The sequence below is a fragment of the Cyanistes caeruleus genome, chromosome 6, assembly GCF_971803275.1.
Source record: "Cyanistes caeruleus chromosome 6, bCyaCae1.hap1.1, whole genome shotgun sequence".
Lineage (NCBI taxonomy): Eukaryota > Metazoa > Chordata > Aves > Passeriformes > Paridae > Cyanistes > Cyanistes caeruleus.
Genome location: NC_141706.1, coordinates 22,340,791 through 22,358,106, shown reverse-complemented (window position 1 = coordinate 22,358,106; position 17,316 = coordinate 22,340,791). Strand labels below are relative to the sequence as shown.

The following is a 17,316-nucleotide window of genomic DNA, read 5'->3' as shown; positions in this document are numbered from 1 at the left end:
GCTGGAAATGCTCCTTGGGCCAGCAGCTGCTACACCTCACTCCTCATCTCCAGCTCTCACACTGGAAGCTAGAAGGAGATCTACAGGGGTATTAAAGATGTGTTTTACAGCCCACCCTCATCGCTGCAATAATGAGAGTTAGAGAGCAGCAGCCGGAGCTGTTCAGAGGCCGGCTCCCCGAGCAGCTGCCAGAGGTTTTGCGGCAGCCCGCAGCCCCACCAATGAATTTTGCGCCTGTGCTTGTGCTGGAGACCCTCTGCCCTGCTAAAGCTCCTGGCAGCTGAGGGGGCTGAGAGAGGCCAGGCTCTGCCCGGCTCTCATTAAAATGCCTGTGGTGGCTGAGAGCTGCTGCCAGGGCGGCACGTGGCAAGGAGCAGCGGGGCATGCAAGCGAGCACGCGCCTCGGCTTGCTGTTGGAGCAGCCGCCACGCCGGCATGGCTCCCTCGCTGCTGTGTTGTCTTGGTGGCCAGGATGGTGCCTGGATATCCCCTCTTCATCAGCCCAGCCATTGGGGGACATGCTGCTCCCAGAACTCTGACCCATCCATCCCCAAGTGTTAAAGCACCTTGCTGAACTGAGGTACAGCAGAAGACAAGAGCTGAAGGGACCTGCAAAACCCCAGCCCTCACCCGCATCATGCTCAGCCTTCTTATGACAATGAGCCTCAGTGCTCGGTTAAGCATCTCTGCTGGAGGTTGAACTGAAGGATAGAAAATGGAGGGGCCTGGCAAACTGCACATCAACCCCCAGAGCCGCTGGGAAAATCCCTCTTTGCAAAACGCCATCTCCCTGACTCTGGTGCTGGGTGGGAGGGAGCTTGTTGGTGCCGGCAGCTAAGCTGGGCGGCATGATGAAACACTGCTTACTGCCACCCTTACTCACTGTGCTCCAGGGAGCTCCGGGGCTTTGTCAGCATTTCCTGCAGCCTGGGACGTGTCTAAATTTTCCCCCTGCCTCCATCCTCACTGTCTCCCCAGATAGTCTCCTTTGATTTTGCCCATCCCTCCCAGCAATGCCTGATGTGGACACAGCCCATTTGCTTGTGCATCCTTCCCATAAGCCTGGTGAAATCCTGGTGCTCTGCAGCCTGCCCAGCTTGCCCTCTCCTTGCTGATGCTCTTTTATGTCCTTCCATCTCAGTGCATTGGAGAGAGATGTCCAGTTTTCAACCAGTCTCTTTTTCCACTCCCCCATTCCCCTGCCCAGGTTTCACCATCCCCTCATTTGGTACGAAATTTCATCACCCCACTGTTGGCTAGTTTTTTTTTCTTCCAGGCAGTGGGAATGAGAAAGCTGATGAATCAGCCCTATTATGGATTCATGTGCATTCCCTGTTTCCCCAATGGTCACCCCAAACAGCCTCTGTCCATCTGCTGCTACAGTGCCCTGCTGCCTCCCAACCTGTGCAAGCCTCCACGCCTTGTAGGCTGGTCCCAGACCCTGCTCCCATTCTCCCAAAGAAACGGAAAACATCTTTTAAAAAAGGAAAAGCAGCAGAAAGGAAGCCCTCCGCCTACACAGCCATGGACACACTCCTCGAGCTGTTGAGCTTGATTTTCCTCTGGTGACTGTGCCTGCTTTGGACCAGGCTTACTCGTTCTAAGTAAAGAAAAACGTGTCATTTCCAGGAGTGACTTATTACTAATGACACCATCACTGGGTTATGTGCTTCATGCCACAAAAACCTGTCAAGCACTTTTAGCAGTCTCCCATTTTAAGTGGTGATGGAGGGGAAGTTGCTTGATTCAACCCTTCGGTAATCTAGGTCATCCCAGGCTCGACATATTTTTAAGCTGCTCCAGTTAATATCCCCTTCCTCCGCCTGCCCTTCGCCCTGACACTGGAGGGGTGGAAACACTGCAAAACCCCTTTCTGAAAGAAACCACCCAAGATGAGCAGGCAGGGCAGCGCTGGTGAAGCGAAATGGCTCCGGCGGGCAGCTGCCTGGGTGCGGGCAGCAACGCAGCGCTCTGAGCCGATGGCCCCTTGTTCTCCTCGCCGTCCCCGCCTGTCCTAGCCCCGCGCACTCCCCTCTACCCGGTGCCCCTCCGCCCCCGCAACCCGGCGCCCGAGGGCGCAGAGATGCTGGCGGCAGATCCTCCTGGCTCCCGCAGCTTTCCTCCTTCCCTTCTCCGCTCCGTCCGCGCCCTCGCCAAGCTTGCCTGAACGGCGAAGGGTTCAGGGGATCGCGGAGCGCTCCCCGCGGCCAGACAGTCTCGCCGGACCGCACACCGCCTGGGAGGGCTGCCTAGAGCCGGGGCCGCCGCAGAAGCCTCCACTCGCTGCAGGCAGCTGCTCACCTGCCTGAAGGAGCTGTCCTCTCCGTGCAGCTCCTGTCCCAGCCCGGCCGCCTCCGCCAGCGCTGCGCACATCGTCCCTAGCTGGGGACCGGCCATCGCTCCGCTGCGCTCCCCTCCGCACGCTCCCCGCTCGCCAGCTGCCTGCGCTCTTTGTATCGCCAGCACCGCGCTCCGCTCCCCGCCGGCCACTCGGCAAAGGCCATCTCCGGCCCCCGGGCAAAGCAGGGCTCCGGCGGCGCGGCCCCCTCTTCCCGCTCCGTCCCCATCGCAAGGAAAGACGCCGGGCCGGCTGACAAACCTCTCTTGTCCCTGCTCTCCTTCATCCTCCGCACCCTTATTTTCAGCTTCATCTGCCCCTCGCGCATGTCTGTCCAGAACTGGTCCTCGGAGGGAGCAATCATTACATCCACGGGCATCCAGGCAGCGGGGCTGCGGCTCGCGGGGGCACCTCTCACCGTCGCCAAACAACAGCTGGCGGGCAAAGAGAATACTAAAAAAAACAAAAAAGCGCCCCTGCGGCAGAGCAACGCCAGCCTCCCGCCGGCTCCAGCCTTCAGGCTGAAAAAATAAAGACCAGTAAGAAAAAGCCGAGCGGGGTAGGGGGGCTCGGCGCAGCCCCCTTTCCCCGGCCGCCCCGCTCTTGGCCGCCCGCTGCAGCCCGAGTGAGCTCAGCCCGGGAGCAGCCGCCCCATCCGCCGCCGCGCTCGCTGCGCGCCCGTACCGCGCTCATAGCTAACGGGTCAGGCATGCGGCCGCATTCCTTACTCAGCACACAGACACGCAGCACAACGCCGGGCTGACATATGCTTCGCTCCCTGCTTAAAGGCGCAACCGCGATTTTCTCGCCTGCCCCAAGCCCCCCGCAGCGAGCGGCCGCGGCGGGAGATGGATCGCTGCACCACGCCGGCTCCGGCCCCGAGCAGTTATGGGGACAGGAACGTGGTGGGAGGAAGCTCATGCCCACACCTCATTTTAGCAGCTGCCAGGGCGGCGTGCGATCAAACCCCCGCAACGTAGGGGGGATGCAGCACCACCCTCCATCCCGGCTCCCTGCTGCTCCTCGTACCGTGAACGCACCCCACGGCTGCACCCCCTCTCCGCAGCGGCTCCTGGCAGGACCAACCTGTGTCCCCTGGGCGATGCTTAACTCTGAACCCCAGCACCAGGAAGGGCAATGCCATGATCTCAGATTCCCAAGAGGGAAACTGAGCCACAAAAGATTAAATAACTTCTCCCAAATTCTCTGCTGCAGGGCAGAGCTGGAGACGAGACAGCAGGTCCCTAATGACCAACTCATCTTAATACCTCCACTGAGAACATCACCCAGGAGGATGCTCATCCTGGAATGGTCCCAAACAGCTGGAGATGAATGGGTCCCAACAGCTGGCAGGAAAAGGGGCTGTTGGCACTGGGCTGCTCACACCTGTGCGTGGCCACATCAGATGGAGTTCTCTGCCCGGTCCCAGCCAAGCAGGACCATGGTCTGGAGATGTACCCTCTGCCAAAGCCTTCCCACGTGAAAAACTCCAGCACGAGGGGACATGTAGGAATGGCCTTTCCTGGTCTCACAGGGGGTCTATCCATCTCTAATGGCTTCTGAAGCAGGTGGGGAGTGATGTATTTTCTTCTTTGCATTTGTTCTGGGGGAGAAAATTACTTGTTCTCCGCTTCCCACCCGCAGGACTCCTTAATACATCTCCACACAGCTCTTTACGAGTTTATTGGTCTGAGCCCAGGCCTCCAGAAAATCATTCAGGATTATAGTAAGCGGGGGAGAAACGGGGGGGGGGGGGGGGCATGTATTGTGCCTTTGAAAATCTGAAGCTTTATGGGCTGAAAAACCCCAGGCTGAGCCATATGTGAGTGACTTCAGTGTTTTTCCTTTGAATGACATCACATGAGATGAGGTCATTGGCATTAACTAAGTGCTGTCTCCTCCCCCCCACCCCGAGCGGAGCCAGCCTCCTAACGAGCCTTGTTGTTGTAACAAATATGGTTTGATTATTATCAGATGTGGGTCAGAGGTTGGATAAAATTCAAAGCATGCTCCAGCTAGGCTGGAAGAGAGAAGCTGCCTTCCCCCACCAGCCATGCTTGGGAAGTGACTACCACAGCAGGTCCCCAGGGGGATCTGTGGTCCCCCACATTTGCAACCACTGTAACTACAAAGGAGGGTGCATGATGCTGGTGGCCAGTGCCAACGCCTGCCAGGGATGGAGATCCCTCTGTGTGCCTCTGCCACCATGCCAGCAGTGTTCTACCCATACTGGGTGGGTGATCCAGCTGTGACTTGCTCTGGTGGCTGTGGCTGGGGGTCTACTGGGGGGACCTAGTCACTCTACAGGGGTCACTGCGTCATGCAGGAGCAGCGGGCAAGGGGGATGCTGCAGGAAGCATGTGGTGAATCAGGGGGTGCAACACTCATTCTGCCCCTGACACAGAGATCCACAAACAAAATTTGCCTTCCCTCACAGCCCTCTGGTTGTCCAGCTCCCTCAGGTTTCCAAGAGCCCCGGGCACAAGTTATTTTGGTAATGCCAGGGTCCTTCAGGATGTGTTTGGACTGAGATTTGAGTTCAGGGCTCCTGGGAGCACCAGGTGGGAAGCTGGGCATGACACCACCAAGTAGACCTCAATGCAGGAGGCTTACCAGTGTCCCACACCCCTCTGATCCTCAGCAAAAGACAAGCGATCACAGACAGTCAGCAGCCTCCTTCCTCCACCAGTGTGAAGTCCAGCCACATGGAGATGCCACCTGCAGCCACCATTCCCCAGACAGTATCCACCTCTCTGCTCTCTCCTCATTTTCTTCACCCTTTTGCCAAAACCAGTACAGGGATTGGCACCTGGGGCAGAGGGCAGTTGGCAAGCAGAGATAAAAGGCAATATCCATAGTGCAGAAATACATTCCACGTATCAGCTGCTGCCTCTTGTCCCTTTTTCCCAGATGCTACTCCCTTCCAGGATGTCACCCATCCTGCCTCCAGCCCCTGTTTAGCAGACAAGAGGTGCATCACCCAGGGAGCCTCATCAGCCTCACTTCATTCTCACTGCAGAAATACCTGCTGCAATGGGTTGGACTCAGGCAATCCTCCTGCAAGAGCAGGCAGCAGGATGAGTCCCTGTCCAGCACCTACATACCCTGTCAGGACAGTGCCTATAGCCTGGCACAAGCCCAGCTGGGCAGGGCCAGTGATTCCTCTCTCCACCCAGCACGGTGACCTGGTAATAATTGCCAGTGACGACCTTTTCCAAGCACGCAGCACAGGCCCAAGGAAAAGGGGGAGGCGGATGAGGGGAGGCAGATTTCTCAAAAGGAAGGAAACTGTAACTGGGCAGTGGCTCCTGCCCATCAGGATCTCTTACTGGGGAAGTTGCCTTTCTCCCATTGACCCTTCCAGAAATGAGAAATGAAATTACACAGCAGTTTTCTCAGGCATCCAGAGGGCTGTTCCTCCCTAAGCCCCTTCTCCTCTGTCCCACTCTGCCTTTGACCCTTTTGCATGCCTTTTCTGGGTCCAATGGTTAAAAAAACGGCCAGAGGGGGAGGGGAAGCTCCTCAGGGTAATTATAGAATCGGGAAAACAAGTTGTCTGACGACAGCGTTGCTAAACAGGGAGGTTTAGAGCATAGGTCTGGAATACAATCAGCCTTGCACATACATGACCTGGCTTAACCCCTCCCAGGGATGCAGTCACTGGTGCTGCCGGGGCTGAAAGCCTCCCAGGCATCTCCTGGTTGTGGTTCAGGGTGAGAAGGGGGCACTTTGCCTCAGTGCCTGAGGAGACTGGGAGCACTCCCTAGGGCACCCGCCAGGCTGGGTGTCTAAAGCTGGATGCCAGCACCCACTGAAGAGGGGCTAGAGGACAAGAAAACACAGTCCTGCCATGGCTAAAGTGGTCCCAGAGAGCTTTGCTGAAGGAAAGGAAGCAACTCCTCCAGGGATGTTTTGCATGAGAGGAAGGGAGGTTCAGAGTTACCTAAACCTCCAGGATTGTAAAACCACAAACCCTGGTATTCCCATTTGATTTTTTAAAAAATGCCTTTCCCTCTAGGCCGGTATCAGCATACTACCTCTAGTCCTCCGGACAGTCAAAAGAAAAACGTCACCACAGGTAATTCCCATGCACCTCACCACCTACAGGCTGAAGAAAACTGGACATAAGCCCCTGCACAGCCCTTCTTCCATTCCTGACCATCATGTGGGCAATTTTAGATGAAGAACAACCAGAATCCCCATTCACATTATTTACAAAGCTGGTTCTTCAAAACTCCCAAATCTGGAAAAAGCAAGAAATTGAGAGTATTATGGGAGCTCTTTTTCCTGTCTCATCCCACTCCCATACCCTCCTTATTCATACCCACACACCTGGCAGCCAACCATCTGCTTCTTTGGGTTCATCACAGTATGCTATGGGATGGACATGACCACAGGTAGACAGAGGTGCTTGCAGGAGGTTCAGAGACAGTAATCAGAGCTGAAGGAAAATCCTGTAGGTACATCTGATGGATTCATGCCAGTAAGTTCCCAGGTGCTCTTAGACAATACAGCCTGAGGGTGCCTGAAATAGCCCTAATGCTTGATCTACAAGGGCACCTTCAGGCCCATTTAGTGAGCAGAGGCTCTGCTGGAGTCAGGGGACAAAACCTACCAGCTAGTGCATATTTCTCATGCTATGTTTCCTGCAGACACACTCACAGCCCAAACTCAACAGGTGAAATCATGATGCTGTGCAGGGTGGATGATGAGGACTGTGACCATCACATTGCAGTGGCACTCAGGTCCTGCCTCCCCACTCCCATCAGACAGCTTGTGAATGATGAACCCTGAGATTCGCCCACGTGGTTAGAGCATTGTACTAATGACACCCAAGGCTGTGCGTTTGAGGGTTTGATTCCTGTATGGGTCATTCACTTAAGAGTTGGACTTGATGATCCTTGTGGATCTTCCCTTCCAACTCACAATATTCTGATTGTGTGACCAAAGTGTGGGTATTTGGGGTATTTTCTTTCTTTTCTTTTTTTTTCCCCTTACAATGAGTTTGTAAAGACACCTCAATCCTGATTTTGGATCCTGCGAAGCTTCTGTCTTCAGCATATGCCATGAATATGCTTTGGATGCACGTGTTGTCACTCCAGCCTCAGAGATTCGGACTGAATGCAAGACCCCTCTGCTCTGCCCTGCTTTCACACCTGCCTAGCTTGGCTTTTTTCATTCATCTTCTCTTTTCCTCCAGAACAGCTCCAGCCTAGTATGTTTCAAGAGTAGCAGGCAGCAAGGGAGATGTGTGGCTGGCATGTAGCTTCTCACCAACACGGCATTGAGAATGCATTACAGAATTTTCAGCCAAGGATGAGCAAAGTCATGTTCAGTTGCCCTGATGTTTAACCTCTTTTTAGGACTGTCCCTATACAGAAAAAAAAAAAGAAAAAGTGTTTTTTCTTTATTTTTTTGTTGTTGCTGTTGTTTTAAATCATCTATCTCCGAGTCCTTTTGTCTAAAATAATTCCAGCCAGTGCTTCAGTGCTAAACCCACTCATGCCTGGGCAGCCCAAGTCGGCTCCTGCAATGGAAATCCCCTTTCCTTTTTCGCTACTTCTTTTTGCCTGCGGCAAAGTCACCTGTCTTTTGCAGATTCCCCCAAAATCCCCGAAATCTCAGCCGCCACCCAGATCACTGCAGCCGTGCAATTCCAGCTCTCTGCAGCCGTGCCTGATGGCCATGGCACCACTGGGCTGGAGGGGACCTGGGTCACGGCCAGCCTGCTCTCTGAGGAGGATGCTGAGTGAAGGGCTGGGAGGGATTTGTCGCTGATGATATTGTTACATTCTTTCCGAATCCTGGGAGTAAACAGACGCTCCAAATTTAGAAAGAACAGGACTGGAAAATTTAAACATTCCTTGAAGAATTGGTACAAAAGCGGGGGGAGGGGGGGGGTGCTGAAGATGATCTCACACGCGCTCCCGAGCCAGATGAAAAGCTCATGACTCGAGCTCAGAACGCAATTGAGGGGCCTGTTTCAGGTCGGAGCACGGTATGGCAGCGGTGAAGCTCCCCCAGCACACGGAACTGCAGAGAAAAGAGCCTCTGTCCTGCAAGGGGGATCCCAAGCCCCACAGTCCAGGCCGGAGAGAGAGAGAGCCCCGGGCTCAGCCTAAGGACCAGAGGTAGGGACAGGATGAGCGACTGAGCATCATCTGGACCAGCAGCCCAAGCCCTCAGCTCTCGCTTTTAGGCACTGAATAGGAGTAAAAGAAAATCTCCACACTGCCCGCTGCAGCTGGACAAATGGAGAGGAGCTGGTGAAGCTCAGCACCCAGCACACACAGCTCTGGACAGGCTCCAATACCAGAGCTGGCACATGGGAACTGTCAGGGAGCAATGGAGCCAGACTGCTGCTGCTGCTTCATAAGCAGATAATGCTTCTCGATAAAAACCAACCGGGTGATTGCAAAGGGGAAGAATAACGGAAGAAAAATAAAGCAAAATTAAAAAAAAAAAAAAAAAGGCAAAAAAAAAAGCAGAAAAGGAAAAGCAAAAAAGCAAGGGTTTGTGCTGAAGTAAACAAAGGTTAAAGAACAGTCAGGCTCCTGCAGGAATAGCAGAGTTGGGCTGGGAGGGAGGGGGCATTACGTAATGCAGGAAAAATGTTGGCTCCATTCAGTTTTCCACCACTTCATGTGATGTCAGGAAAACCATATAAATCAACAGTCTTTCTGCTCCCACGGATGGAGGGCAGCAAGCAGCACTATTTATACTTACACAATTAAAAAAAAAAAAGAAAAAAAGAAGAGAAGCTGATGATTTCCAAGACTGGGAATAATTGACTCAGATTCTTCCCTGCCAGCCACTGGAATCGCTGCTTCTGAGCTGTTAACCCTTGAGGAGTCCCTGGTACCAGTCCTGCCACCCCCAGCTCCCCTGTTCTCACCCATCAGCCTCCATCAGCTGCTTCGAAGGTCAGAAGTTTGCTGGCCTGGAGGTAAGAACAGTCAAGCCTTGTGTTGGCATGAGATGGGGACATGGAGGCACAGACCCCGGCATCTGCTGGGGCTGAGAGAGCTGTGCAGCACAGAGGGGCTGTGTAGGGCTGCCACACTGAACTGGGGACCCTCAGGATAGATTCCTTGGGCTAATGCAATCCACTGAGTGACAGGCTGAGATTTCAGCCGCCCTTGCCAACCCACTGGGGTCACAAGGCACCTCCAAGGAGGACTCAGGCACCTCTTCTGAGACACCAAATGGGTTGGGGCAGGACAAGGTGCTTGAGGCCCGAGTGGACAGACCAAGGAGTTAAACCCCACACAGGCAAGGGTTCAGAATCAGGGCCCTCACACATCCTGCCCCAGACCTCCTAAGCACTCCAGAGTCTCTACACCAGCCCATTGCTGCCCACACCACAGGCAGGAGGAAGCTGTGCCTGTCAGCAAGTGTGCCCAGCCTCCCCTGGATGCTCTGCACAGCCATTCCAGTCATGGTTTCCATGTGAAACACCGCCGCCATGACCCAGTGTTCTACATTTCAGCTCCAGTTTTTCCACCTGCTGGTGGCCTGCGTTCCACATCAGGCTGAGGCCCTGTTGTGCTTATAATTTGGGAGGCTGGAGCTTTGCTCAGTGCCTAGCACACCAACACTCCTGCTTGGGTCTCTGGGCTCCTGCAATCCAGGAGGATGGAGATGGCTGTCCTGACAATGGAGGAGGTGTGTGCCCAAGTGGGGGACAGCAGGTGTGCTGGCAGGGGTTTGGTGGTGGTGTGCTGATGGCTGAGGGGGTGGCACGCTCCTGTTGCATGCTGTGCATGCAGCTGGGGGCACTGGGACTACGAGGCTCCCCCAGGCCTCCACTTGCCTTAAGGCAGGGAAGGGCTCCAGGGTTTTCAGGGCCACCTCATGCAGCCCTGTCCGGCTCCAGGAGGACTCGGTGCAGGGGGCAGGGGCTTGCAGCCAGCGCTCAGCACTGCTTCTCACCCAGCCCTGGGAAAGTGGCAGCGGGTCAGGGGGTGCCAGGGTCACACCACCAAGGCTGTTTCCTGACCCATCCCCATGACTAAGCAGGTTCCTTCCCAGATGCAAGTGAATTCACCATTTCCTTCTCCTGCACCATATGCCAAGCTGTGCCCTAGTTTATGCCACGGTGACCTTGGAACCACAGGCACAGCTATTGAGGCAGGCCAGGGGCTGCCATAGCCAGCTCAGGGAGGCATCCTCCAGCACCGGCCTCAGCAGAGCTCCTGCAACCCAGGCCACAAAAACTAGCTTTAATATGATTTCATATAGCTCCCGCTTGTTTTTGTTGCTGGAACCCAGAGCCGGGGAGTTTAATCCTGCTGTTTCTCTGCTCTGTTCTCCCCATCACAATGCAGCTGCTCTAATTCAATAGCACTTACCCCTGCCTTGCATGGGCAGGACTCCCTGAATGCCACTTGCCTGTGCTACCTTCCCCCCCACAATTACCCTTTCCCAGGGTCTGTCACTCTGTGGGTGCGGCAGTTCCTTCCATCTCTGTGGTGTCCCAGGGGACAGAGGTTGGTACCCTCTGCCTCAGCCCCGAGGCAGTATCCAATTGCCACAGGATGAGGACAGGCTTGAGGGACAGAGGTGATTCCCATCTCTGTGCTTTTGGCACTGTTAAGGAGCATGGCTAAGCTCAGTGGGACTGAGGGGCTGCACAGACACAGAGCCAGAGGTAGGCAGCTATCAGCTCAGGTGCCTCGCTGTCCCAGCAAAGGGGAATCAAAGGCATCTTCAGCTCTCCCTCAGGCAGTTCCCTGCCTCTCTCTTCTCCTCTCTGCTGGGTCAGAGCTTTTCATTCATCAGTCACCGGCCTCACTGCAGAACGGCTGTTATTAGGGCAGCACGTGCCTCCTCCTGCCTGTACATTTGTGCCCGGAGAGCATCATCTCCAGCAGACCCTGACTCACTCAGTGATGACCCTCTGCCCCTGCCATCCTTCTCCTTTCCAGTACACCCATGGATTTCTTCTGTCCTCCCTTTAACAGCAGCAAGAGGGAGCAGAGTGCCTGAACCAGGTCTGGTACTTGGTACATTCAGCAGGGATGAAGCAGCACAGGGATGGGAGAACAAAGGGCAGCTTTTGGATGGCTGGATCCATGCCATCACAACCCCCCTGTACCCTCCTCTCTCATTCACCCCGGCTGGTGGGTGCAGCAGCAGGGAGACAGACAGTGCAAGGAACGAAGGCATGGGGAGGATCCATGATGCCAGCGTGGGCTGAGCCTCCTCAGCCTGCATGCAGGGCTGCCTTCCTCCACCACAGCCACTGGTGGCCAGGGAAGCGGGGGCACATGGACACGGACGGCCACAGCTCCGTCACTCAGGCCACAAAAACTAGCTTTAATGTGATTTCATGTAGCATGAGATGAAGTGGTAACCCAGGGCTCCTACCTGTGAGGATGGAGACACTGTGGAAACAGCTGTCCAGCTTGCCCAGGAGGATGGAGAGGAAGCTGTCAGCAGCCAAGCCGGTCACGTCCCGCGTGCTCTGGTCGTAGACCACCACGTCCTGGTGGTCCTCTGCCTCCACCTGCAGGGGAGCAGCAAAAAACGGGCACCAGAGAAATGGGATGAGCACTGAGGAGGCTGCTGTCCACATCACCATGGGAAGCAAAGCTGAATTTAGCGGTCACACAAGCAGGAAATTCCAGCTCCACACCATTTCCACAAGCTGGTTTTCACCACGAAATGGAGTCTCCATTTCAGTCACGCTGGGGCTCTGCTCCACGTCTACAAGTAAATGTGTCAGTAGAGGTGCCCACTGGCACACTCTCACCAACTATGAGTGATTTTGAGCATCCCACTCAAAGGAGGGTCACTCCTCCCCATCACCCACCCTCAGCTTGCTGTTATTTAACTGCATCCCAGAAATCACCTCGACTTCCACCACTTCCTTCCCAGCCAACTTTTACCCTCAGACTCTCCTCCTCAGCCTGGCTGGTGTCACAGGGACAAGAGCACAGGGATTTGGGAGTGGTTCTGCAGCAGGGGTGCTCTCTGCACAGCCCTTACGCTGTGGCTGGACTCAATGGGGCTAGTCAACAGCTCTTCAGGGCTCAGCCTGGGGACACCATGCCTAGCACAGTAAGACCTCTGTAGGCACTATGCCTCACCCCAGATCTGTAGATCACCCTGAAGGGATGAAGGAGAGGGAAAATCTCTTCTTTTGTTTTGTGGATATTCAGGGTAATGCTCATTCTTCCTTTTGTAATGAGTGCTGGGGCCAGCACACTGCAGGGATAAACCAGAAAGAAGCAAAGGAGCTCCTGGGCTGCTTTCACGTTATTTTACATGCCACAAACCACATCTAGCTGCCCACCACTGCAGGGATAAACTGGGGCAGGTGAGAAGGTGGGATAATCTGCAGGCAGGCAAATGTCTGCAGGAAGGAGTACCCCCACGCTCGGTGATGACTGGATTGCAATGAGAGAACTCCCACACCTACCTGAAGGTCCATGCACTAAAAGAAGGTAAAAATCCTCACAGAGGCAGAGCTCAGTTCATCTGCTGAAGAACTGGGTGTATGGCACACACCTGTCCTGAGAGTGCCTGCCCTTCCAGCCGGCGGGGTAAGGCACATTCATCACATCATGGGAAGAGGGGGAGGCAGCAGCAAGCAGGGAAGGAGGGAATGCATGCAAGCTGCTCTCTTCTCAGCTAGTGCTGGACCCACTCCATGTTAAGCCCTCTCCAAAATGTCTTTAGGAGACCACTTGAATGAGGTACCACTCATGGAAACCCACCTCACTTTGCTGTCTCACTGCCAAGCCGCATCTCACCACCAGAGCAGATTCGCTCAGGGTTGCCATTATTATTAATGCTGCTTTCACACCCTGCTGCAGGTGCTTCCCTGCTCAGCAACGTGAGCACCATCCAAATAAAACTGCAGGGAGCACTGATTTAGCTGAGCTCATCACATCTCTGCGCCGCAGCGCAAGGACAGCCCCGCACCAACAGAAATCCCCGTCGGGGCACCACGTGCAACTGTGCACGAGGAAGGGGGGCTCAAAGGACCCACCTGTCCCCGGCCTGCCACCAGGGACTGGCCCCACGGCTCAGCAGGATGACAGGAGGCATGAAAGGGCAGGGTAAGAGGGAAAAGGACATGGGAATTCTAAAATAAGACACTGAAAAATGACTGAAGCCAGTTGAGATGAGGATCTACCCCAGCATCTTTTCCTCAGCCAATCCTGATGCAGGACTTTTGTGGCAGGTCATCCAAGCACAGCTGGAGGAAAACACGGTGGCTGACAAGCTGGTTCAGGTCCTCAGCAGCTGCCTAGCTCTTCAAGGCTCCCTAGCACATCCTGAAGACCCAGTTCTCACCCTGAAGCCCCATGCCAGCCAAAACGTCTTCCCCCAAAAGCACAGTGAGGCAGGAACTACTCTGTGGTGGGGCAGAGGCTCAGCCCAGCTGCACAGTCCAGGCTGAGGAGAGATACCAGCCCTGGCAGAGCAGCGTCATGCCACAATAGAATTTGGTGTTCCCTCTGCACGGGAAGGCTTTGTCTGGGTCATTACCACAGGGTTGCTGAGCGACGGCAGAGATGTGCAACACGGTTTACATCTTATTAAAGTTATAAGGTTTCACGCAACGTAAACGCCAAACAAGAGCTGGCTTCGCATGGCCTGGCTGCAAAAAATAAATACCTGGCTTGCTGGGGTGAGGATACCTGCAGGAAGGTCCCAAGGAGCCTTCATGGAGCATACAAGGAGCCCGCACCGGCATCCTGGCTCCTCACCACACAGGGAAGTAAGACAGCAACATTTAATCAAGCACATGGGTCTTCCATAAATCTCATGCCCTCCTGAAATGCCCCATCTCTGGCCTTAAGCATAGGGAGGATAAAAGCTAATGGGCAGAGGAGGAAGGTAAAGCTGAAGAGATGCTCCATACTAGATTCCTGCTTCTGCCAGGTGTTGACACTGGACAGGGACACAGCTGGCAACAGAGGTATCCTTCTGAGAAGCAACATGGGGCTTGCTGTCACTCCAAGACTGCTGAAGTAACCCCAGCCACCACCCTCCACACAGGGCCCCCACATCCATCTAGCAAGGGAAAGCAGAGCCAAGATGCAGCAAGTCTTTTGGATCCAGGTAGATGTTGAGTGGGGCTTGCAAACCAATGCATGCCTTTGAAAAGCTGCTGGCCCACTCCACTGCTGGAGGAGTTCCCCAAGAACAAACCTCCTCCCTGCTAAAATCCTGCCTGGAGGGAAATGACCAGCCTGAAGCCACGACCACCTGGCCAACAGCTCCAACCAAACCCCGGCTGAGACCATTGATTCATCGCCTTTTGCCCAGCCCTGTGCCCCTCCATCACCATCCCCAGCTCTGGCTGAGGTAACTCCCATATGGACATCAGTCCCCAGCACTGCGTGGTTCAACACAGCTTGGGTCCCAGCTCCGTCTCTCCCCAGCTGCCAAGCAGGGATAATGATGCTCTACAGGTGACCCAGGCTAAGATAAGAGCGAGCTATTATTATTATCCCAATTACTACTGACATCTCACTAGCATATTGTTTCAAAACACAGTGAACCACCCCACTGAAATAACAGGGCTTCCATCAACATAAAGAGCAGCCAGGCACAAGGCTCAAGAATAAGCCCCGGCTTTCCCTCAAGCAAAACAGCTGCTTGCAGAGCCAAGCTCCTAATGCAAATAAATAAATATTCCCATCACCTGAAGAGACCCTTCTTATGCCTCAAAGCATGGCTGTAGTTGCTGCGGAGATTGCTCCATTTCAGGAAGCGAGAAGTGGTTGAGAGGTGGACTTTCCAGGGGGATCTTGAAGAAGTAATTTTCAGCATTTCCCTAAAGTAATGCTAGTGAAACGCCCAAGCAGGAATTCCCCATAACCTACGCTCTCCAAACTCCACTGAGGAGCTGAATTATTCCAGTTGTTATCAGAATTCATTATTGTGAGAGTTTATTACTGTCAGCACTGGGAGAAGGGTTCAAAACCAACCAGCAGCAGTTATGTTGATACCATTTTTGTGTGGAGGGAAGTAACTGTGAGAGGAATTGCTGCTGCAGCTTTTCCCAGATTGGGCACTGTGGGAAGATGGTCCACACCAGGGGCTTGGGGAGCAGTGGCTGTGTCAGCTGCCACAATTGTAGGATCATAGGCATAACTCATTGAAAAAAAGAAAGGGATTTTAAATGTCTCCATTTCTTCTTTCCTCACAAATGGTCCTTTCCTTGCTCCAAAAAAAGCCATGAGCTGCTGTTATCCCACAGCATCACTGCAAACTGCAGCCCACAGAAGCATTGCTAACGCTTCCTTAACGGCAACATGGAAAAGAGGAGAGTAAGCACTGGGAAAAGCAAATTAGACAAATTCTCCCATCCCCCGCTGCCAGCACGCAGGCAGGAGGAGCGGAGCTGGCGGCCAGGTGGGGTTTGCCCAAATGCTTTGCCCTGTGTCAGCCCGTCTCTTTCCCCAAAAGGCGAACACCACCCTTATTATGGCCGGGATGGGGAGAGCAGGCGCAGCTCCCTTCGCTGGAGGCGAGGAGGAGCGGGACGAGGCGAGCCCTCGGGGCTGCCCTTTGGCTGCCCGGGCAGCCCTGCGTCGCTGCCATCCGCCTTTGTCTCGGCCGGCCGGGAGCAGGAAACAGGAGGAGGGCGGGAGGCCCGTCAGGAGGAATAATGGGGCCGGACAATCGCGTACTGATGTCACCCTTCCTGCCATCTGCTCCCCACGCCAGCCGTGCCCCCCGCCCCCCGCTCCGGTGCGGGGAGCCAGGGGCAGAGCAGGGCTGGGGGATGTTGACCAGAGGAGGCAAAGGAGGCAGGGAAATGACACGGGGTATCAGAGGTCTAAATCAGCTTTCAGCGTCCCCTTCTGAGCATCTGTGCACCTCGAGGCAGCAGATCATATTGATTTCTGGGGGTCCCAAAATACAGTCTGACTGAAATGGGAGGCGGGGAGAAGGAGAAAGGGCGAGAAGAGAGTTCATCACCTCAAAACGCAAACACACAAGTGCGTGCACAGAAAGGCTTGGACACCCCAAGCCACTGGCACCACCCCTGCCTTATGCCAGCTGAGAACAGGGCAATGATCCCCCCCCAGTGCCCCCCTCCAGCTTCCCAGGACAAGTGGCTTAACCTCTCAAGGGTGTCCTGGAGCTTAATTAATTCCTGGGCTGCATGTGTCGGGAGAGCCAGCAAGCGGTGGGCATGGCAGGGGCTGTGCAGAACGGCAGCAGCGGGGACATGCAGCCTCCTGCCCACGGGTGTGCCAGGAAGGATTTCAGCCGCACGGAAAAGAGAAGCAAAAAAGGCATTAAAGACGATGGCACCGCCTCTCTCCTCTTCCTCTAGCATCCCTGGTTACAATCACTTCCCCAGCCGGTACGTGGAACATTATGCAATGATCCAGGAGCCGGGAGAAAACCATCCTTGTAAGCTCCTTCTATGGGGACAGAGCAGGGAATGCCAGGAAGGACCAGCCGGCCCCACTGCTCCACTGCAGCTGGCCAGCCGCAGGTCTGCGGGCATCAGCTGATGTTAACTCTTCCCCGCTTCCCCCTTCCCCGTCACCCTCCTCTTCTTCCTCCCCCTTGCGCATCGCTTGCTCTGCGGCTGCCGCTCCACGTGACAGCGGCCACTGCAGAGGTGACCCTCGCCGGGAGGAGCGCGGCCGCTCCGCTCTCCTCGGAGCTTGCGGAAAACTGATTATTCTGCTTTATTCTCCGGGGGATTTAGGAGCAGCTAAAGCCGTTCAGGAATCAGTCTCCGCAATCCCCTCCAAAGCGCCCGGCCCAGAGCGTGAGGGGAGCAGATTGGAGCGAGCGGCCCCCCCGCGCTGCCCGTCCCCTTGATCCCGCGGGGTGATGTCACCGGCAGCCAATGCGGACAGCGGCGGCTCCCCGGGCTGGCGGCGGGGAGCAGGGGGGGACACCACGCAGATGGCTCCAGCTGGGCCCAGCATTTGATTAATCGCCTGAATTACCCTCGCTTTGCCATAAAATTACAAGGCGGGAGCGGGGGAACG

At 55.0% G+C, this 17,316-nt stretch overlaps 1 protein-coding gene across 6 annotated transcripts in view; it reads right to left on the bottom strand.

Annotated features, from left to right (window-relative positions):
- The window catches only part of DUSP8 (dual specificity phosphatase 8), a 46,155-nt gene that overhangs the window by 13,511 nt on the left and 15,328 nt on the right, over nucleotides 1-17,316 (bottom strand). For 4 of the 6 annotated variants that reach the window (XM_086894307.1, XM_023928836.2, XM_086894310.1 and 1 more), the window contains exon 3: nucleotides 11,708-11,846. In XM_086894307.1, coding sequence (XP_086750433.1) covers nucleotides 11,708-11,846 — 139 coding nt within the window. Of the gene's footprint in view, nucleotides 1-2,599; nucleotides 2,792-3,066; nucleotides 3,291-11,707; nucleotides 11,847-17,316 lie in introns of those variants that run through there. The other 2 variants (XM_086894312.1, XM_086894311.1) reach the window with 2 other exon arrangements.